Raw genomic sequence first — 25,817 nt, 5'->3', positions numbered from 1 at the left:
ATTATGCTACAACCTGCACCCAGTTAGCTTAGACTGGCATAAAGAAGTACGTAAATGCTGGACACGTAACATCATTAAAACCATAGCAAGTTCTGGTTTTAGTGGATATTTAAAGATTAAACAAACAACCGATCAACCAAAACCTTAAAACCACTGACAGGCGAAGTGGATGCTGGTACAACACAATTTTCTGCTGGGAAACTATGGATTCTTTCATGTACCATCCAGCTAAACATTGTGGCTGGCCAAGCACGGTGATAACACCTCCCAATGGCAGTGGCCTTCCTGAGCATGACAATGATGTCTGCCACACTGCAGAAACTGCTAAGGAACCGCTTGAGGAACATGACAAAGAGGCTGAGGGTTGACCTGTTCTCTAAACTCTCTAGATCCCAATCCGATTAAGCATCCATGGGATGCACCAGAATGAGCTCAATCCCTGCACACCCGACCGTATAACCTGCAGGACCCAAAAGCTCCACTGCCAAGATCCTGATGCCAAAAGCTACACAACACACCCAGAGGTCCCGTGTCCATGCCATATCTCTCTCTGTCTCTCTCTATATATACAGTTTTGAAAATCATTTCAAAACTGGATAGCACTCTTGCACTCAGCCATGTACCAAGCACATGTCTGATGGTCAGACTCTACCAAATGGAGCAGACCTTACAATCAATAAGGTTCCACACTTGAGCAAACACTGCAAGCAAACATACAAAAATGAATAAATTGTAACATAATCAATAACAGGCAGTGAGATTCCAGTTAGCGATAACAAACTCCCAGAGTACAGGGCTAAGAACATCAAGGAAACTACAGTTACATCCTTTTGATACATTATCATACCAATGCATTGACGTAGCTTGTTTGCTGTCAGTTGGGATAGTGCATCATGATATCTGACTTAATATCCTGCCAGAACTAGTTATTAAAAGGTGCAGAATAAACAGCCATTTTTTTGCTGTCAGTGACCAACTGCAAGGAGTTGCATTGACAAACAGGTTAGCCAAAGGCAGGACATGCAACCCCTTAAATCTCTGGGTAACCACGTTTGATCACAGGTTGCCTGGTGGGAGGCAACCTTTTTAAAGCCAATGTATCAATCGTAACTTCATTGCACACAGTTGCAATACTTTGGCTGTACAGTGGTCTTTAGCTACTGTTTTCCAAATGTGACTGTAGCGTTAAAGATAAGTCCAAAGGCAACTCGGTGCCTATAGATAGTGAACAAGTGGGCTAAATATGTTTATACCTTTCTGAGCATGTTTTTAATGTGATTAACTTATCACCAATACAGCTTGCTTTATTATACAGCCTGTCCAGGCGTTTGTGCTCCAGTTTTTTATGGGTGAAATTCTAATATTTTATTAATCTTGTTGTTCAGCACTAAGTAGCATATATCTATCTGTCCGTTGCATCCCTACAGTTTATGTACCCACCACAGTCAAAATGCAATCAATGCAGTCGATGCTTGTGGCTCATAATAAAAACATCAACATCACTGACAGATTATGAGAAAAAAAAATGCTGGATGAAGATACAGTTTAGTCATTAAAACATAACTTTATGAAATAGAGGAATTAGCAGAACACGAAACAAAGACACAAACACATCCATGCCCCAAATGGCTAAATTATTGGGTTTGAATTATTGGATTGACCTGCCAATTCTTAGTCAACATGGAAAACTTCAGTCCTTTTTCTCTTTCTTTTTGGCACTTAGTAAAACAAACCAAAACATCTTACTTTAAGAGCTAACAAACTAAAAATAATCTGTTCCTGTTACACATGTTCCTTAGATGTAAATTTTATATTCAACGAAAAACTGGTAAGTAAGCAAGCAAAGGCCCTTAATAAAATTTACCAGCACTGTAGCATAGGTGCTCGTGTAAAATAGCTAATCCAAGACACATAGAAATATTTTTATAAAAAAAAATAGTGTTTGTAAATATATTTATAGTTTCAGTTCTCCCCTTGTCAACTTGATAAGTGAGATGACAAAGTCGTAAACACTGCTTACAAGACATATCTGTGAAAAAACAACAACAACAACTCGTGATATAGTTTCATTTCTATTGTGTGTGACCATGATGAAGATAGTGTGTATTCTTAATGAACACTAGTTCAGAGGTAATAGCTGTTTAATGGCTGTTTTCTGCCATGCTGTGATCTGTGTTTGACACTGAGGGTGTGATTTTAAAGTGCTTAGACACTCAGCACACACAATTACTCTGAGTTTAATGAAGTGTGGAGGTATGCAGTGTCTACTCAAACCTAAACTGGGGCAAAGGAAAAGGGAGTGAGGGAGGGTGTAGATGGCTGAGTGTGGGACTGCAAATTTGCTAGAAATAGTGCCAATATGATACCTTTGTTATTTGCTAAGTATTAAAACAGTAAAAGCTCATCTAATGACTTTATAAAGGAGCATGTGATGATGGAAGTTCATAACTATGACCAATTCAAATCTAGAGTCATTGAACACTTAGGTACGGCTTTTCAATAGCTTGTTAACGCAAACATCTAATCAACCAATCACACAACATCAACTAGATGCATATAAGCATGTAGACAGCCTGCTGAAGTTCAAACCGAGTATCAGAATGGGGAAGAAAGGTGATTTAAGGGACTTTGAATGTGACATGGCTGTTGGGCTGGTCTGACTATTTCAGAAGCTGGTATTAAAATACTTTCTTAATGGCAAAGCAGAATGACCTGACTGGTTTGAGCTGAAAGGAAGGGAAGAATAACTCAAACAGCCCATGATTACAGATAATATATACAGATGAGCATCTCTGAACACATAACATCTTTAAGAATGTTGGGCTACAGCAGCAGAAGACCACACTGTTTGCCACTCCTGACAACAGGAAACCAGAGATATAACTCACCAAAATTGGAAAAGTGAAGACTGGGAAAACATTGCCTGGTCTAACGTGTCTCAGTATTTGCTGCAAGTCTTAGATGTAGGGTCAGATTTTGGCATAAACAACATGAAAGTATGGGCCATCCCCTTATCTCAGTGGTTAAGGCTGCCGATGGTGCAATGGTCTGGGGGATATTTTCCTGGAACTCTTTGGGCCTTTTAGTACCAACTGTTGCTGACAATCTCTATTCTTTTATGATACCAGTTTACCAGCAAAATAATGCATCATTTATGCATCACCTCAAATCTCAAAGTGGTTTCTTGAACATGGAAATATTCTTTGTGTTCACAGATGGGAGATAAAATATATAAACATGTCATCAAAACATATGGCTAGTTGTATTTTGCCTGTGTAGCCCAACATGCACATTGAGACACAGTGTCTCAGTCTGGGTCAAACTACTGGCAAGTTCTGCTATAACCAAAAAACATGAAACTAGACCATTTATTTTGTATTTTATGAATATATGCTGACATATGTTGTCCTCTTTTCATTGGCCAAGACCACTGCTTCAGAGGTTTTTTTTTGAATGCATACTGAAACAACGCCACCAACACTGTGTCACTGGAATTGCACAGTTTTCATCTATTTAGAGCCACAGCACTACATTTCATGAGACAATGCTGTGGTATAAACATCTGTGACCATGTATTTGCTTACATCTATGTATTTATTAAGCTGTGCGTGTGTTTGTGTTGCCATGTGTACCTATCTGTGTAATTGGACTGACGCCTGCAGGGCACAGTGTTGCGGACACAGGTACCCGTGCCTGGGTCTACATTCTCAACCATGACGAACGGATGCTCCTCCAGCGTAGCCACGGTCAGGTGACGATCATCAGACACATGCTCCAGGAAGTTGCCATACCGAGGCCAGATAGGGTAGCGAACTTGGAGGACGCCCCGGGCATACGTACCCACCTGAGCAAGAAGCGTGAGAGACAAAGATCTCATTGGTATCACATGTGAGTCCCGACCTTCGTGTCAACACCTTCCCTCTTCACCTACCCTGCCATTCCTAACTTCACAGGATGAATAATTTTTATAAAAATTTTATAATGAAAAAATGCATGCGCTGACCTGGAGGAAGAGGATAAGAAGATCAAAGGAGAGTATACTCATTAACACATGCTGAGGAGACTTAAAAGTGTTTGAGAAAGACTTTTACTGGGGAGGAAAAACCCCTCAGAAACTAAAACAAAGAGTAAACCAACTGTATCACATTAATAATACAGCCCAGCATGTGCTGCTTTCGCTGTGTGTTCATTTTGTTGACTGATTATTCAATTAATAATTTTCCCTTTTTTTAGACTAATAAACATTTCGAAATGTCACTATTCATAATGGTAACTGTTCAAGTGATTACCGCTATTTATTTTGTGTGTTTAAAAGATTTGCTGCATTTGTAGAGCCGGTGTAAGTAAAGCTCACTAAACTGAAAATAAATGAACAAACTGAGATTCTGACAGATTCGTTAACGAGATTGCTACTGAAAGAAAGGAATAGACTGCGTATTTTAATGTCACGGAAGCCACTTTTGCACCAGAATTGCTGTACAATGTCACATCACGCAATGGATAGTCCCATAGATGTCGGCGGTAAGCTCAACGAAACTCTCCCCATGAGGAGCAAGACTGTTTGTCACATCAGCCAACCTAATGAGGCGTGCTGAGCTTGGCCAGCGCTGACTTACTGCATATGAAACTCACTCCCTTACAGATTTAATGAGACCTCTTTTTCATACCAACTCTTGATTCTTTCTTCACCTTAGTCATACTAATGTTTTTCCTTCGTCATACATGGGCGACTTAAGGATCTGTATAAAGGTGCAGCACGTAAGGCTGTGATTTGTTTCTGTGCGCCGTCTGTGAACGACAGAATGGCAGAACTGCCAGTTTTGAAGATCAGTCATTTGAATTTATGGGATCCTCGTGTGTCTGAGCATCTTAAGCATCTTAAGTGCTTTCACTGCCATTCAGGCACTCACTGGACCAATCATTGAATACTGGGTTAAAATATGGTGTGATGATTGAATGTGCCACACTCCTATCTATCAATCCAGTCAGGTTTTGACAATAAGTAATGCATTTACCTTGCTTTAAAAAAGAGTCTCTTTGTCAATGCCAAGACAGCACTAGGTAGTAGCAGAGTAGTTTTATGTTTGGAGTTATTTTTTTCTTGAAAATACATCTTTAAAACACGTCAGTTTTCTCGCTCTCTTTTTGGCTGTTTCTGCAGCTATTTTTCTCTTTTTTTACACATTTTATTGTCTGTGAAAAGTGACAAATAATGACCTCTTTCTGCTGACTTCTGTTAATTCAAAACCACTGCCAAGAACCAAAGAGTCATGATTCTAGGATTCACTGAGCGAGTGACAACAATAAGCTGCGAATAACAGATCCTTCAATTTTTTGTAACAGAGCCAGAGAAACTGTCATTACGCTCCCCTATCCTAAGCTTCTTGTTTAGTTTTTTAATTCAGAAAAAAGGTGCTACTAAACAGCAAAATGTCTACTGTTAGAGCTTCCTGTTTTGCAGTTCCTTCAAAATAAAAGGGTACTTATTGAGCCTGAAAATGAACTGTCATTTTCCATTGTGTTTGCCATTTGTGTTTAGCATCTTGTGTTTTCCTTGTATTGTAGTTTATTATTCTCGCCTCCTCTGTGTCACTGGAATCTTGTTCACTGTAATTTTTCATGTGTCTTATTTTAATTAGATGTTCTTGTTATTTCCTCATTTATTTTCACAGTCAATCAGGAAATATTTCCTGATTTATCTCTCTGTTAATGATCTTGATTATGTGCACCTGTACCCTGTTCCCCACCTGTTTCCACTTCTCTAATCACCCCTCTGTATATAAATAGTCCCATCTTACCTTTATTGTTTGTGTACCTTACCCAGGGTGTGCTTTGCTTTCCTGGCCAAATGATGATGAATGATTGCTTGTTGACTTTTGTTTTGTTTGCTTTGTAGAGTTTTGAATTTAGCCTAATAGAAGTTTCTTTTAGTTTGGCTCTGGATGCCTTGGGTCCTGTGTTTATTTCCAACTTTCTGCTACCATAAAACTGTTTGTTTTTTTGTTTTTTTTGTTGGGACAATCTCACTTTAGGTCAGTTAGAGTCTATTTCAGAACAATGGTGAAGTGAAAAGGCTATACTGCACATAGCTTGTGTTTTTTGCCAGTAAGTCATATTCAGGAGGCACTTCACCCCTACAAATTCACCATACAGTAGTCAGGTTTTCCCAGCATTAGCTGGCTTCACAAAACCTAAAACCCAAGTTGGAGATAATGGATAGCAATTTCCTTTATCAAGCTTCAGGCTCTATGTGTGCTCATATAAAATGAGGGTGTCTGATACATCATTCGACTCTTCCTATGCACAAAATGGATCGATGGGGCACAGTCTGTTCCAGTCATACACATTATCAGTGGAAAAGGTGATGGTGCTGCTCTCTAAAGAATACAACACTATTGCTGCAAGTGAGATTAATGTTACAGGAAATCATTAATCAAAACTTCAGAGCAGTTAAATATATATTAATGTGAGTTACTGCTCTGTGCTGCAGCAGTTTAGAGTTGCGAAACTAAACAGTATATATTTAAACACTGAATGTTGTTTGGTGTGTTCAGTTCTGACATTGTCCCATAAATGGGACAATAAAGAAAAATCAATTATTTTATTGATCGAATAGGTATTTTTAGTGATAAATAGCCTACAAAGCTAACTGATCAATTTCAGTTGCAGATGCAGCAGTGTGAAAAATATTAGTTTCGGACTAAACGTAAATCCTTTAATTCAAAGTCCTTTAAATTCCTGAGACACTGGGATACCAGCAGTTTGCACTACTGTAACAGAGGGGTTAAGATCTACAGGTTGCATATAAAAAAAACCTGCTCCTTCGGCAAGTATCATACCAACAGGATACTGTAAATGAAACAATATGCAAAATTGCTCCAGATCAGTTTATGTGTTCGCTGTAAGTTACCATGGTGATCTAGCCATGTTAAAACAAAGGAAAGAGGAAGAAAAGAGATCCTCCTCCACTTTATATTCGACTTACCTCACTTATACCCCTCTTGTCTACTCTTTGGGGTTGGGCAAGAAGTCTGTTTTTCCTTTAAACATTGCAGCTCTGTTGTTAATAAAAATAAAAGGCAGAGCTGTGTGACAATTCACATCTCCCATGTATATAATTTTATTGATTATCGCTGCTTTGTATTTACTGTGTTGAGTCTATAGGTGTAAAATTGATACAAGATAAGACCTGGGAGAGGATCCTGGCAGTGAAAGGGGACAAATGTCACCCAGCAGCACCCTTCAGATGATGATAAGGAATAACAGCATGTTAAGCTGTCACAATGAAAAGAGAGAAGCTTGAAAAGAGCAAGTACTCCACGACATGTCATTATAACGGATGAGATACCTGACACAAAGAGGAGAGGGAGAACAAGCGGCGAGAGATCGGGCTGTAATGAGATGGGATTGAAAAGGAGGGAGAGGATTCGCAAAATTTAGATGCTTGTATGGCATCTTGTCAGATGTCTTGTTATCTGTAACTTGTGAACGTCAATACCTGTGCTCGGGGACTAACATGGGGAGGGAGAATACGTGATTTTAGGATCTACAAGCACAGACGATCCTAACCCCACTTCAGCACAATGACATGTCCATGTTCATACACATATACACACATGCACACACCAGCCAGGAGGTGACATTGATAAAGTAGGTTGGTCTTTCCAGGGCAGAAATAAATGAGTTCAACTGTAGCTGTGAGATTACGTTTAGGTCTCTCTGTTCAGTCTGTTTTTCAATACACCCTCAGGCTTTGACTGCGTGTGTGCGCTTGTGTGCGTAAAAGGGATTGAAAACACTCCCTAGGCTGCAAGGCATTGTTATGAGGAAACGGGAAGGATTCATCCTCACCAGGAAACAAAGATGCACACTTCTATTGATCTGAAATAATGATGTCAAACTTCAAGTCTAATGCAGTTTTTCAGGTGTAAACTATCAGCATTTATCCAGATTAGATCTTTAAGTTGGATGCTTTCACACTTAGAGGCTGTGATTCTGAGCCTATGGAAGTAATGTCCATCATTTTTGCTAAAAAAAAAAACAACAACTGTGCTCTTCTCATGTCATGACAAGCCTGAGCACACAGGCATGATACACATACCCACACCAACACTTATGATGTCTGTTAAAAAGTGCAAACATTTTGAAGGAGAAACAAAATCCCAGATTTTATTTTAAATGCATTTTGTCTTGCCCTGCTCATGGTGTGTTTCTGTGCCAGTGTGTGTAATTCAGTTAAAGCTTCTCAGTACCTTGTCCCAGATTCTGTCCCGGTCCAAAGAAATGATAACCATAGAAGGGTTTGAGAGGAAGCCTTGGTTGTTGAACGACAGATCTCTTCTCTCCCAAGTCACATTCAGCATGTGTCTAATCCCAACAGAAACATAAACAGTATGCAATCAAGGAAGTTTGACTTCTGCTTTCTAGAAATCAGAATATGCATATTCATTCACACGGATGCATGCACATACAATGATCACCTGCTAATTAAATCTAAAGCTCCCCCCGGGAGCTTAATCTAATGTAGGAGACTGGAAGTAGCTCATTAGGCGATGATAGCGGCAGGTGATTGGTCTGACAGCCTAGTGTTCCCACTGAGTGATTTCACTGTCTCTTAATACATTAATCCATGACAGACTAGACTGTTTATAATGAATCCAAATTAATTAGCATTTCAGACCACATGCTAAAGAGGCGCTATACTCGCACAAATTTCAATGAGTAACAAAACTGTTAATTCCTCTAGAAGTTAAATAAGTTAAAAGTTATAAAGATTCCAGGCAATACTAATGGAAAAGTCATACAGACAGGCTTTACATCAATCATCAGCAGATTAAATTCTGCTTATTAAAATCTGCAAGCACAAAAAAATAACTACTATGATACATATTGGAGCTTTTGGGAACATAAGGAAAACAAGTAACACCTGCATAGTGTTGCTTCACCTGAACAGAGTGTAGTTGTCTGAGTGTTTAGCCGGCTTGTTGCAGTCACCGTGTCCCTCGGGGATAAAACCATATTGCCGCTTGAAACTATCTGCCCCTTTGGCTACGATGGCGACACCCTCCCTCACTCTCTGCCGCAAGCTTTTCCTCCACTGGTCGGTAATCACACCGATTACACCTATAGGAAAGCTGGCAGGTGGAGAGCTGTCAGGGTTGCCCACGGCCAGACTGGGGAGGATCCAGATGTAGCCTGGCCCCAACAGACCAACCTCAGCGGCATTTTTAAAAAGGTACTGCGCCTCTTCGTGTGAGCAGTACGCCAGCAGAACCTGGGAGTCCAACTGCAGATGGACAATAAATCAGAATATCCTGAGCACGCTGCACTACTAAGTCATCAGAAGCAGCTAACTTGGATAACATAGATGTTTACTAAGTTTACATACAACAAAAGAAGCAGCTCTCTCTCTCTCATTAAAGAGGAAAGCTCACGGTGTCCACAAGATGCCTCGTCTCCCCAGCTGCTGCAATATTGAACACCTAGAGCTAACTTCCCTGTTTTAAGCAATATTAGGGTCTGCATATGGAGGCAGGAGGGATGCCTGTGGCAAATTTTCCAAGTCTGCCACCAGAACACAGCTTGTTTCCCATTTGGGAGGTTTGTGTTTTGCTTTGTTCTCGCAGGCTGATTACTTTCCTTTTCACTCATTTTGTACTTTTCACTTTTTACTCAGTATTTGGTCAGTTCTGAGCACTGAAAACGACTCCAAAAACATATTGCTTTATGTTAAATTACACGTTAATGTTAAAAAGATTAGTGCTGCAACATTATGCTTCAGAGTACCCACCCTGAACCAGTGCCATTACTTCGAACAGAGACAAAATGTCATAGCCGTCTGGCAACAGACAAAGCTAATAACATTTTAGTCTATCTCTGTGTGAAAGCCTTACAACAGATTGGTGACCTGGCCACGGTGTACCCCATCTCTCATCCTATGACACCTGGGATAGGCTCAACTACTTGCCTCCTGCCCCTGCGTTTCATGCATACTGCCCATTAAAACAGGAAAACAGTAGCTTGTGATTTAATCTCCCAGATAATAGAATCCCTTAACATTTCAAAGTGACTTGTCGTACCTGCTGAAGCATGCGTTTGAACTTCATGTCACTTGCTCCAACGGACATTTCCAGAGACATTATATCCTGCACATTCCACAAGAAGTAGGAAGTATCTGTGTAGGACTGAACTATATCCACAAAGGTGTCGTAGCCCGGCATTAGGCTGGTGATCACAGCAAATTCGCCCCAGTCATACTCCTCCATCATCTGAAACAGACACATGCAGAATTATCAATATCTGCTGCAAGAAAAAATATTGTCACATCCTCTAAGGTGCAGTAAAAGTAAAGAAGTAGAGTAAATGGTAAACCCTAACTTGGACAAATGTATTATGTTTTAAAGAGTAGATTAATATATCTACTGTCTGCTATTATGGGTCATTAATGTCTGAATTTTGCATCTTAAAAAATCATGTTCAGTTCTTCCAAATGATCTCTCCTCATCCTCAGCTACCAATCACAAGGGGAAAAAGGTACAGTTACAGTTAGTGAGTGGGCCCTGGAGCTGTTGCTAGGTGAAACAGGTCACAAAGAGGGTGCTGCTTTAGTCGCTAGCAGATTGCAGCAGTCAGCTGTAATTTGCATAAAGGTGCCGACATGTCTTAAAACACTTTTGAAAGGCTAAAGGTTGGTAAAATTTGCTGCAGCCAGCACGTTTCCAAAAACACAACTTTTGCTCTGTAGACAAACATTCTCCGTTTCTGGTTTTTCATTTTTCAGTCTCAATATTGTTTGGCGAGTACCTTATGCGTGTCTGCAAACATGATCTATGCTTGATAGGTGCAACTGCTGCAAGTTGCAAGTGACCAAAGCAATCACAAGGAGGCTTTTGCTTTTACCCTCAGCAACTACTGGTTTCAAGGGGTAAAGGCAATTGATTGCACAAAGTGTCATGGAGCTGTTTTTTGGACAAAGGTTTTTCTGTTGTGAACTCTGAATTCTTGTTGTTGTTGCTGTTTAACATTATGTTGGCTTTCAGAAATGTGGCAACGAGAATGAAAAAGTATCTTGATTCCTCGATGTTTCAGTTTCTGGTTCTTTCTGTGTTTTCTTTTGATAGAGTTCTTCTTCACTTGTCTCTTCTTTTATTTGTTCCTGCCGTGTAGTTTCCCCTGGGCTCATTACCTCAGTTTCCTTGTTTGTGTATTCACTTCTCATTGCTCTATGCTTCCCTGTGATTTTGCCTGTGTTTCCTAGTGTTTCCATTCCCTATGAAATTATTCCTTGTGGCTAAAACTTTAGTTTACTACCATTTCGATTAAACAACTAAGACAAAGTGTTAACTAGTAGGTTTCAGAGGTGCAGAAAGGTTGTCATCTGACTTCTGGGTGTACAGAAGTCTATGGTAAAACGGCCCTCAGATGCCTGCTCTGTAACCTTAGTAAACACATGACTTTAAGGTCACCTGGTGAAAATAAGGTCTACAGGTTTCAAAACACCAAGATGACAGAAACCACATTACTTAGCTTAAAGCCTCACAACAGCACTTCACTGACAAACGCATGAATTCATAGTGTCCAAGTAATTTGAATACTGTCTGTGGTATTGAGTTGCTTTTGGTTTTGTTTTGATTGTACGGCCGAAGTGATTCCTCTTTTTATTTAGAAATGTATCGAGCCTAACTTTGGGTTTAACATCAAGACAGTAATGACAACATCAATCAAAAAATATACCTGCCAATTGTAAAATAAAAGTCTGCTGCAGATTGTATTCGTTTATGGAAACTCCAAATTCAAATTGGGGATCTGCAATTGACTTGTCAGCCTCATCCCTCTTAAGATTTAATGAACTAGAATTTTCTTTCCTCAAAACTGAAAGAATTAAGTTTTTGTCAGCTTTAAAATAATGCACTTCCATACCTTGAATATGCAGTTGACCTGCTGCTCCAGGGAGACTCCCATCTGCAAGAAAGAGGATCCTTCAGCCTGCAATGAAAAAGAGTGCTTCATTCAATGCTTGTGGTTGTCATGGTTCTGAAGGTGGATGATGCAACAGCAGCTCAGAGCAGACTTCTTTAGCGGGGCTCATGCTTGCTGTCACAGAGGTTTAAAAAAGTGTTGAGATCGAGTACCCAACGGGTTTCATTTCATTTGTGTTGTGAAATATTTTCACCCATGGAACAAAACTAAAATATTCTGAGTAAATCAGCACACAAAAAATCCTGGTACAGTGTTGAACCTGTCACAACAGAAGCCAAACTGACAAGATATTCACATGAACTTGCTCGCTTGTCCTCATTTTAGCAACATCTTAACATTGTTACAGCTGCAGAACAGTCTATTTAAATAATTAGTTCCCTTGCTCAGCTGTAAAACGGTCCATGTTAAAAGTCACCATGGAACAGTCTTACATAACCAATTAATTAAGAACCAATAAAGACAAAGACAGGACTACATTTTAAGAGGGTGATGCACGGGTGATTGCATTTGAAATAAAAGATCTTTAGAGATTTCAGCAGTGTCTTTAAAAAACCTTAATTGGGCAGTTTAAAAAGTGACCAGAAGCACACCTTTATAGTTTTACACATATGACAGCAACTAGTTAGCAATAGCTCCTTAACACCAGATAGCTGTCAAAAATACCTGCACCCTATAGGAATAAATGTCCTATAAGGAAAAAATGCTTTTATTTTTTCCAGGGCCTTGATTCCCCAAATTGGCTCTCAATGTCTCTGAAGTGGAAATATTCAGTCCTGCTGCTCTCTTTATGTTTTAGGCGTTAGCGTACATTTTCACACCTAACTGAAGTTTACCTCCAAATGAACAAAATCCCTCTTAGCAGTGCACTCATACACAGACTAAGCATTGGCTGCACTTTGATTCAAACAGCCAAACCAGACAAAAGAGTTAACCATAAATTTCCACAGTCTGGACACTTTGCCCCTATCTTTTTTTTAGACCCGCATCTGTGATAGTTAAAAGAAGTTGGAGATCTAAGGGGCCTAATGGTGCTGCAGGGCATAAGCAGACCTGTGACGTAAGCAGGTGCAAGAATATGCAGGGTCTTGACACAAGTAGTGATATGTTTTAATTTAATAATGGGTGGAGATGGGGAGGTTGGTGCAAGAAACGCAGATCAGGGCAATATTGTCTTTTTAAAATATGTACATGGTATAGTACATGTACTATACCATGTAATGCACAAGAGAAGAAGGCAAACAGAATGAATGAGAGAGAGAAGAGCTACTGTTAAACTGTCAAGTGCCATTAGGGACCAGGTCTCAGATCTTTTCAGTCTGTTCTCGTCTCAGAGGTGACTAACTGTCATCGCTCCTTCCTGTTGCTTTTCCCTCTCTCACAGCTCAGAGCCTCTGCAAAGCCCAAGAGAGTTCTGCAGCCTGAGGAATACCACAGAAGTATCACAGCCAGACTCTTTCACTCAATTTCTACCAATTTTATCTCTGTCTGTGCTTGTTTGAAACTCACCTCTATCCAGAGTTGAAATGCTACCAGACCACGGACTGGGCTAGGCATCAAAATAGCTATAAAAATAGCAATACTGAGGCTGTCAGTGAATGAATAAAAAATGGCTGTGGATTGGCAGTCCTGGTTAGCTATAGTGCCCCACTTCAGCTAGTATGTCTATGCAGCGGTGAGGTGCATCATTAGAAGAGGAAAAATACAATTAGTTGTGCCCGAGCTATTAAACAAGCTAATAACACGGTGACCTCCTCGGTCAAGTCGGTGCTTCATCACTATTCAGTTTGTCACATCAGAATCAAACATGTTTGAAGACATTCACTTTCTCTTCCATAGTGAAATCAAATGAGAATTACAACAAAATCCTGTTCTCGACTAACTCTCACAGTGACACACCCACACAAAGAGACAGAGTTCACCCTCCCTCTTTTCATCCTCCACTTCCCAGCCGTCTTGTTCTCACCACCTTGGCAGTGCGGCTGTCACACACAAGTGTAATTAGCAGTCCTACTGCAGCAGTGTATGGTAATATGACAGGGAGACTGTGGACATGGTGGCTGCTCACACAGTCCTCTCATTCCACGGGGAGAACTTTGTACTGTACCGTTGCTCAGTGGAGTGACTGGTGTCAGTCAAGCACACACAGATGCTCATTCACATATGGACACAAATGTATTACACAGTAATACCCAGACAGGTCTGCTAGATTTACCATTTTAATTGCTTAACAAAGCCCCCTACCACAAATCACAGCCAAATATTAGCATCCATTAATGCATCTGATGGCCACAGATAGTTCACAAATTACATCAATATGTATAAAAATAACAATATTGTTAGCATGTATTTACACTCACAAGCCACTTTATTAGGTGTTCAACTGCCCATTAACGCAAACATCTAATCAGCCAATCACATAGCAGAGACTCGAGACATGGTCAAGACAATCTGCTGAAATTCAGACGTGGGTAGAAATGGGATTTAACTGACTTTGAACATGGCCTGGTTCCTGGTGTTCCATAGGCTGGCCTTTTAGAAACTGCTGGTCTCTTGGGACCAGCAGTTTCTCACACAAACATTTTTAGGCTTTACAGAGAATGGTCCAAAAAAAGGAGAAAAAAAATCCAGCGAGGACAGACTACTTTGAGCTAATAGGAAGACAACAGTACCTCAAATAACCACGCATTACAATCAAGGTATGCAGAAGAGCATCGCTGAATGCACAACAGCTCAAACCATGAAGCAGCAGAAGACCACTTCTGTCAACTAAAGAAAAAAACAGGAAACTGAGGCTGCAATTCACATACCTCACCAAAATTGCACAACCCAGTCCAACCCAGGAACTGAAGGTGAATCTAATAAAGTGGCCAGTGAGTGTATAGTGCACTCTTAACAAAAATGAGGCATGAAAGCCAGCTCTCCCCACAAAATCTATATTTTTTAAAGGTCAAAGGTCAAGGTCAAATTTATTTATATAGCACATTTCAAACAGCCGATGCTGCACAAAGTGCTTAACAATATAAAAACTACAGTAAAAATAAAGGCACTTTTCTGGAGGTACACCAAATGTGTAATATACTGGCAGGAGCAACATGGCCCTATATGTCCAGCCCAAGGACACTTACATTGGCACATGGAGAGGCCTGGGATTTAACCACTAACCCTGCAATTAGTGAACAACCTGCTCCACAGTCTCTGCAGTGTCACTGGGCAACCCGTTCTCACTCCCAAAGCGTAACATTTTACGCTAGGTGACAAATCGTCACCATATTACGTTTTCGGCTACCCACCACGTTCCTAAATGACGACCTCGGAAAAAGAGGAAATTTGAGAACCGTCTGGACTGAACCTACACATGTTCGCTCTTTTTCTTCAAATCGCTTAGAAACACGCTATTTAACATCATTAAAGTCCTGGTTAAGGTCAGGAATAAGGTTATGGTCAGGGCTAGGGATAAGGTTAGGTTTAGGGCTGGAATACAGGGCTGGAACGTCTACTCCCGCGGGAGCGTCATTGCACTGGATTCCAGCCATAACCCGCCGCGTACCATAAGAACGCCGAAGGTCTCCTTTCGCGTTCCTCAGGAACGCCGCGGGATGTGACAAAACGTCGACATGTTACGCCTCGGGAGTGAGAACGCTCTGCACTGGGGGTATGAGATATTCCCTCTTTTGGCATTTTAATGATGCAGTAATGATAAAATGTGCTTTCTAACATGTTGACTCCAAAGACAATGGCATATAATTTACATTATTTCTGAAATCTGAAATTCATACCCTCTAGAATGATAAAAAAAAAATTTCATCACCAAAAAAAAGACAACTTTGTAATGAGTGAGCCGTGTGTATTAAACGACAAACAGGCACAAATCACGCCAGTAAACTGCAAAGGTTTCGCAATTTTGTTTAATTTTTCATTCCATGAAAAATTAGTTCCTACCTGACTCCCTGAATTTATGATACATACCATGGTACTTTTGCTCGAAGTTGGTTAAAAAAATGTGGCAACATTTAACACCCTCTTGTCTGGGTGTAAAGTTTTAACAAAGCATAAATGTGTTTTTCAACCATGATCATTTCAGTCTACACCTTTGGGTCTTTGACACAGAAATTTTTTTTATTGTAAGAAGGTAAAAATTGATGTATCTTTCTAAATATGCTAAGGCCGATGCACAAACAAAGAAAGGAAAGAAAGGAGGCTCTCGTCAATTTTTTTTTCTTTTTTCATCAAGTTATCCGACATTAAAGCTACGATAATCACAGATATATTTTTGAAGACATGGTCTTGGTGACAGCTTCTCTCTTGAAAGGGACTATATCTTCAAAAGAAATGATCTCAGGCAGTATTTCAAAAGTAGTTGTGATGACTTGAGCATCAGCGACAGAATCAGATTATCTTTTGGTGCATTGGGGTTGGTGGAAGAAATCAAGGACATTCGATGGAAGTTGATGGAAATGTTTTTAGGGGACTTACTTGTCCTTTATATAGTGACATTTATCTCTTCATGATGTCAGGAAAAGTATTAAACTACTGAAATACTTTTATTACTACTTTGACCGACTGCCTTTTAGAAATTATTGGGTCATACTCATTGGATTTGGCCATTAATGTGATTTTATTCCCAGCAATGGAAAACTGTATCCAACGTGAATGCAGCAGCTCTGTTCTTCTCATGACCTGTTTATAGAGTGCTGTGGTTTCTGGATCATGAGGCCGAGGGAGAGCCAGAAGGGAGGCGGTGGAGAGAGGAAACAGAGGTGCAGAAGGACAGACAGAGAAAGCGGGTCAGTCTGGCAGCAGAAACAAACTCCTAAAAAAGAAACGTACACTGTGATCCAGTGACAGTTGTCTGGCTCACATCATCACTTTGAACCAAAATCACGACCAGCGTGTGACCTTAGACTGCAGCCAGTCCTCAGACGGTAACCCTTGAATATAATCTTCCACTGACAGCCTCAAATTGTAATAGATGATCTTATATGCTCGAATGCTCGAACTCAACGCTTTCTTTGCTTCAAAAATCCATCATGTTCACAGTTTAAAGGCACTTTTGTCCATGGTTACTGGCATCCACATAAAGCTGTCAGCTTTTCTTTTTTTTTTAAATTCCAGACCGTATCATCGCCTGCCAGTGCAGTCGCTCATTATTTGATGTTTGTAACTGTAACAAACAAAAGCTTGTTTGTGAGTGATCAAACATTTATGGCGCAAAACAGAGAGATTTAATAGTGCTTCACGAGAGCAGATAAGAGCTGTCATCTGCAGTTAATTAATTCCTCCTTTCCCAAAATGTTTCACGGCGGCTATTAAAATAATTTACTACCCTCTGTCATTATTTTAAGAGTGAACTCAACCCAATTTACAAAAGCAATGATGCTCTTTATATTTATGTCAAGTGAAAACTATTTGTTTTGTTTTTTTCAGAAAGACATTTTTTAAGATGAGGTGAGGTGATGAGGTAGTTTTTCTATCACGTCATTGCTATTATGTCCACTTCACTGTGGACGTAATATGTTCCTATGCCTCATGGTTTTTTTTTTAATCTTTATCTCTTCAACTGCTTAAGTCTTTTCGTTGGAAGAAGTAATTGTCTTTTGTTTGCTTCTTGGATCAATTTAAAGGTTCTCAAAATTACGTGAATCATATATGTAGCCTACACAGACTCTAACCCATTAACACCCATATTGGATTTTGAACTGACTTGTTATCAGAATTAGAAAGACTTTATTTATCCCCAAGGGGCAATTAACATACAACAGAGCAGCATAATTTTGAATATAAGGACAATAAGAACAGGCAATGAGAGTGAGATAACAAATACACAGAATATACAGTATATACAGTTTTAAAATTACACAGTTTTAACATTAAAGTGATTGAAAGGTGAATAAATAACTGTAAGTGACTAAAATTGAATATTGTTATTGCATGCTCTCTACTATCATCTTTTCAGTAGATTTCAAGATACTTGGAGAATTAATGGTTAAGTAAATTACATTATGGAGATTTAATAATATTAAATTAAACTGCATTTCGTTGCCCTGTACCTGTGCATGTGCAATGACAATAAAGTTGAATTCTATTCTATTCTAAATAATAATTAAAGTAATGTTAGATGTGATGATACCAGAAATAGTGGATCACCTACTGGTGATGGCCAGATGGTGCGATATGGCAGCCTCGCCTCTGTCAGTCTGTCCCAGGGCAGCTGTGGCTACGACTGTAGCTTGCCTCCACCAGTGTGTGAATGTGAGAGAGAATGAATAGTGGAATTGTAAAGTGCTTTTAGGGTCTCGAAAGCGCTATATAAATGCAATCCATTATTATTATTATTATTATTATTATTATTATTCTGTAATATACTCACATATCTATATTATCGCTAATATATACTGTAATATATCTATATCACTAAAGCACTTCTGGATGGATGCAAACTGCATTTCGTTGCCCTGTACCTGTGCATGTGCAATGACAATAAAGTTGAATTCTATTCTATTTTATTATTATTATTATTATTATTATTATTATTATTATTTAAACCAACTGTTAACTGTATATTTCTGTACATTTAAGTATTATTATTCATATTGCCGCATTCATTGACCTTGTTTATAGGTAATTTCATTGTTTAATCACATTAAAATGTTCCTAATTTAATGTTTAAAAGCACCCGGAAAAGGCAAAATCCCATGTAAAATTAGGGCAACGAACTATATTGTCATTACTGAAAATAACCGTATTTTTATGAGAAAGTTATTTTCTGTTATTTTCTGGTATTATTTTGGTGCCCCAGCTGCCAGAATATTACTGTTTTTTTAGGATTTTTTTTTTTACGGTGTATCATGGCACGCTGGTTACAATCTTCCACTGGGGATTTTGCTATGGTTATGTCTAGTATTTCTAGTGAATGCAGTGATGACAGACGAGAACACTTGCAGGTGATTAAAAAATGTACAGTTGTGATTTTAGAATTTTGGTATTAAAACGTATCAAGTATAAAAATGGCTGATTCTGGTGACATACCTACTGCAAATTGGGAAGGAAATTGGGGAGTTGTAAGTAAATACTCCCCTGGTGCCTGCATGTGGCTGCAGGGTGGTGGAGGGATTGAAATAGCAGGTAGGGATGTGGAGCAGGAGAGAGAGGGATGGGACATTTTGCAGCTTTAATTCACCACCAAAGTGGGAGAGTCAGGCATGTTACGTGTCTATGACATAATGCAGCTCGAGCGGCCTGACCTAGCTAGCAGACTTCGCTTGATTATAGACAACAGTGTGGACAGGCATTGAGCCCTGACCTCAACCCTATCCAGCACTTCTGTGATGTACTAGAACATCAGCTGAGAGCCAGACGCCAACATTGAGCTCCGATGAGGGGCACAGCATGCCACCAGCAAAGCATTCAGCTGCTTGCAGCTTCTTCATTTGCAGTGAATGACGTTCAGAGCCACCATAGAGCCCCACCTGAATCCTAATGGGAATATGTGTGAAAGAATATAGACGCTAGTACAGCGTTAACAATATAACCACTCAGCTTGGCCTTAGGCATTGTTGCTGAACTGAAGATGGTCTCTGCCATTTGTAGAGTAATGTTTTACATCTTTTTCTGTAGGACACCAGTAACTGAGTGATTTGGAGAATGAAAATTTTCTGAAATCTTTTTTTAGTTAACATTAAAGTTGCATTTGAGCTAAATGTTAAGGTTTGACAGAACTTATGAAATTTTGATGCAAAGAAATTTGGACATGTACTCTAAGTTACTAGATCTAGTCATGTAAATTATAGTGCTATATATACATTGTTGTGTGTGTCTACTATTGTATTTTCTGTATCTGTAGTGCAGTCCCCAGCACATAAGTATCCTTTGTACTGGAACTATTAAAGTTCTATCAAAAAGATCCAAAAAGTAGAGCTATACTGTGGATGCTGTGCCCAAGAACAACATTCAAAAGTTGAATTTGTGCTCAAATATAATTTAATGGTATTAATATGTTACTGGTATAAGAATCTTTTCCAGTGTCTCTTTGTTATCTTTTCTCAGAATCATTACATTTATAACACCAGCAGCAAAAGCGAAGGATAGGGTGCCCCCTCCAAATGATTGATTATACTATATGTGCACTCTGAAGATTCCAAATTACCTGATATGCTGCTTTTTTGTCATTTTCAGTTAAGCCAAAAAAAAATCCCTTACATTTATTTTATTTAGTTAGTTATTTAGTTATGTATTTATTTATAACACAAATGATGACGAACTCTGGTTGGAGGACTCCCCTGTGAATTTTTGCCTTGGCCCCCAACAGACTCTACTGGCGTCAGTAACACTGACGCCAATTGGAGCAAACCTCTGCCCCAGGCTTCAAAATGTTATCTAAATCCTCAAAACAGTTAATCTCCTGATCTGCTAATTAATTAACCTATACAATTAATAGTTATTTTATGAAGCCGATTCATTGTTTGCAGTGGAATAATAAATACAGAATGCTTTTAATCCCTTTGCAACAACGACATCATCCCGTGTCGTTGTTGCAAAGGGGGCATTTCAGAAACATGGACAAACTTTCCTGCTGGAAATTTGAAGAGTATAGCTGGAGAAACCAGATTACTGTTGCATATACATTTGCAGCTAACATACAACTATTGTGTAGTGGCAGTGTTAGGTGTAACACATACTGTAATCACATTACATTTTTAGCAACATAGTAACGTTACTGAACTAAATTTAGTAATTACATATCAGTTAATCAGTTATCAGCACGCTGGGCAGATAGAAAGAGAAAAAAGTCAGACATTTGCAGCTATTGAGGATTGGAGATACTGACATTACTTTTATTTCTATTGCCCAAAAGGATCAGAGCGTGATTCTAAAGTGCAAACTGCATGCAGAACAGAAACAACTGCATTATACTGCTAACACATTGGCTCTTTATAGCCATCTGCACAGACAGGATGCTAATGCAAAGCTAGCTGAGAGCTCAAAGTCATTGCAAAAGCTGAGTGCATGCCGACCCCGACCCAGCAGCCAGACCCTGAACTTCTCTTTGAGCTAGTTTTCATCTTTGCTTTGTTGCCCTTTTGTTCATACGCTTTACACTGTAAAAGATAGTTTAACAAATTGCGTTCTCTGGTAAGTAATTAAATGACATACTCCGTTACTTTTAAGAAAAGATTGATGTGTAATGCATTACTTGACAACCCCAACCCTATGTTTTGGGGTACTCATAACCATACTTTGATAAAACACCCTTAACAAAACCCGTGTTTAACACTTGGATTGTCTGATATTTTGGTGTTGTCTGCATACTTTTGGCCAAGTGATGTTTCTGAAAACATAAAACCCATCAACTCTGAAGATGCATCTTTTCCTCAGACTGAATACAGTTATTATCGCAATCACTGCCATCATAATTAGAATATTTATATATCAGATGTTAGAATTTTATTCCAACTGAATTAAAGTTTTGTTATTAAAGTTTCTTGTTGTTCCCCCTGCAGCCTCGTCGGCACCATGCTCCTGCCCCCATCCTCATCTCCTCTCTGTCGCCTCCTGCTCCACTGCTCCCACGACTCGACATCTGGAAGTAGCACCCTCTAATGATCGCCCAGCACACTGCAGTGACTGACAACCAGCCAGCCAAGAACACACAAACAGAAAACACGCTCAATCTCTGATTTCTAACTCCTCCGAGAGACACGTCACTACATTTTTTTCCCTCCTTCCCTCGCAGGCCCCATTGAACAGCCTTTATGCTGTTTTTCAGCGCTTCCTTAACCTTTAATTTCCTCTTCTTCGCTTTTGCTTGATGTATGTGCCGTCTGACAAAAGACACACTTCCTCTCCAGCCTTCAATCTTTTCATCTTTGTCTCATTCCCTCCTTCCTTGTTGTTCACCATAGAAAGATCACTGAGACAGGAGCCATAAATAGGCGGCTCGGGCGGCTGCTGCTTCTTTTTAAACCCACTATCAAAGATATTCATCATCATCAGGCCTATTGATAATCAAGCACTATTGAGCTCTTTTATCCCTTAACAGAATCATGCACTCACGGGCATGTCTTTCTCCATCCAACCCACCTGTCCCATTGTGCCAGACACCTCTGACAAGCTTTTTTTTTTCTTCTTCCGGACAACAAAGGAGCATATAGAGAGACTGAAGAGGAGTATGAGGGTAAGGGTAAAATAATGCCTTCGACATGCAGGCCACAGGAAAATGCTTTTCTCTTTGTGTTCTACAGAGAACCACCACTCAACACTTTGGACTTCTCAGGGGCAACGTCACACCTGCTTGTTTGTGTTTGCTCGCTGTCAAGTTGACAGGTTTTGTGATTGGCTCTGCAAATTACCAACCAGAGACCAGTGATCGATGATGAAATTTGACAAAAATATTCTGGAGGCAGCAGAAGAACTGTGTGAGATGTGTGTTAAAAGCAGATCTGAGGTAAATGGCTTGGAGAAGTTTTCAGAGGGACAGAAAAAATTGAGGGAAAAGATGAGTGAATGGTTTGGATTTGGGGATAAATGGTAAGCGCTACAGGGTGCTTCAGCCTCCTGAAGGCTCTAATTAACAGTTTAATGCTGTCCTAGAGCTCCAAGTGAGCAAAAAGGAGCACAGGCCTCTGGCTTACTTCAAGCCACAGTCTTAATAGACTCTGCCAGCATGCAAAAAAAAAAAAGAAGTAGATTCAAGGAGCGAAGGTGATGGAGGAAAAGAAGAAAGCAGTGAAGGTGTAGAGAGACCAAAGCAAAATATGAAATGCATGGGGGAAAGAGACAGGGTTAGAAGTGAACTAACCAACAGGGGGGGGGGGGGAGGAAGAGAGAGAATTATGGAAACAAGGAGGACTATTTCACTCACAAAAGAGACTCAGCTATGAGACAGTAAAACACTGCCTTTGGGCACCTGTCAGCCAAGCTTCATCGAGGCATCTTTCTCTTCTGTCTGTCTCTTATTCACTCACTCTGCCATCAAAATACAGCAAATCAATCACTCTCCTGCAGTTACAACTCCTCCTGTTTAATGCCTATCTATGACGTGACATCAACAGGAAGATGATAAAAACAATTACTGTGGTTTACAAAATGTTGCTGGGGGTGGAATTTATAGCCACAGGGCTATACAAGTTTCGATTGGTTGATAGGTGTAGGAATGAACCCATTTGACTGTGTGTGTGTGTGTGTGTGTGTGTGTGTGTGTGTGTGTGTGTGTGTACTTCTCATATGTGACAGTATTCATTTGCATGTGTTTGAGAGTTGTTTCTATAAATACAAGGTGTTGGAGATAGCAGTTAAGCAATTAAAGGAAGGAAGGGGAGATGAGCCGAAAGCTTAGAGTGTGAAAGGAAGTAGAGACGGAGCCACATTCCCACCACAAAGTGGAGAAAAAGTAAAGATTAAGAATCCATCTGGTGTCATCAATCTCTTCTTTACAATCTAACTACACAGCTCGCTGCTCTCCATTTCTATTCATCAATGAGATACATGCTAAATCATAGCGGGAAAAACCTGCTGGTCTTCGACTGTGTAGACATGATTGATTGAAGCACAGATCACCCGTAGCACTTGTCTCCCCTTACGAAGTTTCCTTTCCCACAACTCAAGACTTTTCCCAGCCACGGATTAGACGAGATGATGAGGGTCGAAGGCTCTAGTCATCGCTGATAATTCACCCATCTGTATTGCTCATATCCAAATATTTGCATGCAGCGAGTTGCTTGCCAAAGTAGGTTTCACCGCTCTGACCTACTTAAGTTGTTTTAAGCTGAGTGATGCCGGTGCAAAAGAGTTCTGACTAAGACAGGAGGCTGTGAAGAGCGAGTGCTGCTGCTGACAGGATTTATATTGCAGGTTGTTGTTCATCTTATACCAAGAAGTTGTTTTTCCCTCATTATACATATGTGACTAGTATTATTTTGATACCTCTGACTGAAATGCATTCACAAGTGTGGTGCGAAGGTCCAATTTAGGCTCGATCCTGGTGGTGGGACAGTGTTGAGAAGATTGAAAGTCTCATTGTTTTCACAGTACCTTATACGGTATGACGACTGCAGACCCACCACTGATGCCCACAATTGGCAGAGCTGTCTGTGTGGAGAGGAAGTCCAAGATCTGTGCTACTTCTGCCACCTGAAAGATTAAAACAAACAGATTTCATATTTGAATAAAAGAAGATGAAAGTGTTGCACCAGAATAACTCATATTCATTAATAGAGCTGGGCGATATATCGAGTTTTTGAAACATATCGATATATTTTATACGAGATATAAGATGTGACAATATCCTTTATATCGATATAGTCTATGTTACGTTATAATTATAGTTGTGGAGCCGCAAGTTTGCCTCTCTTTCGTCCACTTTTGTCTCTACGTAACGTTACTCCGCCTCGCCTTCACTGAAGACAACTCCCCCTCCTCCCCCATCGCTTCACGTGCAGGCAGCGACAAGACGGACACGGCAAATCTCCGTTAACGAGTTACTGCGCATCGCCCCATGCGTGGGGCTGGACGGCGTCAACGTGCTAACGAGCTAAACATGCTAACGAGCTAACCGCGCTAACGAGCTAACAGCGCTAACCCTAAAATCCTTTCATTCTCTCAAAAGTTGATAGCGCGCCTTATGTATGAATTCTGGTTGTGCTTGATGGCCACGGCGCTCAGCAATCTGTCAAAAATGTTTGAGTACGACTTTGGTAAGCTACGGAGCTGCACCGCTTGATAGATTGTCGGCGCATTACGGCTACCGAGGAGCTTCGCGGAGTGATACGTACTGTGCATCAACGTAATATTACCGTATTGTGTGTGTATAAGGACCATAAATGGCACCTGTAAGAGACGTGGTTATGAAGCGGATTTCAAACTCCAGGCTGTCAGTCACACAGTAAAACTTGGGAACAGAGCAGCTGTGAAATCTGTCTGTCTTTGTTATTACGCTCAGCGTCTTTTAGTTTACATTTTGACTGCACAATTGTGAGCTCTTTGTTTAGCACAAAAACAACCTTGTTTTCTTTTATTTATGGAGCATTATTATTTAATGAATGCTCATAATTTAATTTTGAGTAATTTTTCATGTACATCTGTGCTGTATGTTAATAAAAGTGCCTGTGTGACATCTGGGACACAGCTTTGACTAAGAACTCTCTTTTTGTTCTTACTTTATGGCTTAAAAAAAATATCGAGATGTATATCTTATATCGCCATCCAGCTAAAAAATATCGAGATATGAATTTTGGGTCATATCGCCCAGCCCTATTCATTAATATAGTTTTACCAATTAGTAGTGGTCGAAAGACCAGGATGTAAAATTCATATTCAATCCAGAAACTGATCGATTGCCAGTTTAATGGCAAACTAAGCACCTTTTTTTTGTTTAAATCAAAACAGCACTTGAAAAGCAACAATTTTGTCAGGCAAACCTTAACCGGCATTAATAAAATAATACATAATTAAAATAAAATAAAATAAAATAAAATAAATAAAAAATAAATAAAATAAATATAAAACATAATAACAAGTCTTTCAGATGTTTTAAAAAGGTAATGGTTTCAAAACTTGTAGAGCTCCAGTTTTGTTTTCATGTAATTATTATTATACTACACTCAGAATTTGTATTAAAATTACTAATAGGGGAGGTCACAAAATCTGCCAACTCAACCATGTGGAGCTTTCCGCTGTGGTGACTTCTTGTAGATAGGGTGACTAGCCGAAACTTGGGGGGCAAATGGGCAACATGGTGGCAAGAAGGTCCTGGGTTCAAATCCCCCAGGAGCCTCTTTATGTGATTGCATAGTTCTCCCTGCGCCTGCATGGGTTCTCTGGCTTGTGTGGTAAAACAGTTGGTG

At 39.8% G+C, this 25,817-nt stretch overlaps 1 protein-coding gene across 1 annotated transcript in view; it reads right to left on the bottom strand.

The window, feature by feature from the left end:
- Window positions 1–25,817, bottom strand: part of LOC146703475 (glutamate receptor ionotropic, NMDA 2C-like) — a 64,993-nt gene that overhangs the window by 24,020 nt on the left and 15,156 nt on the right. Inside the window, exons 3-8 of the mRNA XM_085466723.1 lie at window positions 24,007–24,105; window positions 11,920–11,985; window positions 10,080–10,268; window positions 8,946–9,286; window positions 8,253–8,367; window positions 3,633–3,844 (exon numbers count right to left, since the gene is read on the bottom strand). Coding sequence (XP_085322849.1) covers window positions 3,633–3,844; window positions 8,253–8,367; window positions 8,946–9,286; window positions 10,080–10,268; window positions 11,920–11,985; window positions 24,007–24,105 — 1,022 coding nt within the window. The remainder of the gene's footprint in view (window positions 1–3,632; window positions 3,845–8,252; window positions 8,368–8,945; window positions 9,287–10,079; window positions 10,269–11,919; window positions 11,986–24,006; window positions 24,106–25,817) is intronic.

Source organism: Copadichromis virginalis, linkage group LG8, assembly GCF_057382275.1.
Source record: "Copadichromis virginalis isolate Kocher_CV1m ecotype Utaka linkage group LG8, C_Virginalis_male_GT1.1, whole genome shotgun sequence".
Classification (NCBI taxonomy): Eukaryota; Metazoa; Chordata; class Actinopteri; order Cichliformes; family Cichlidae; genus Copadichromis; species Copadichromis virginalis.
This window is presented reverse-complemented; position numbering and strand designations above follow the sequence as displayed.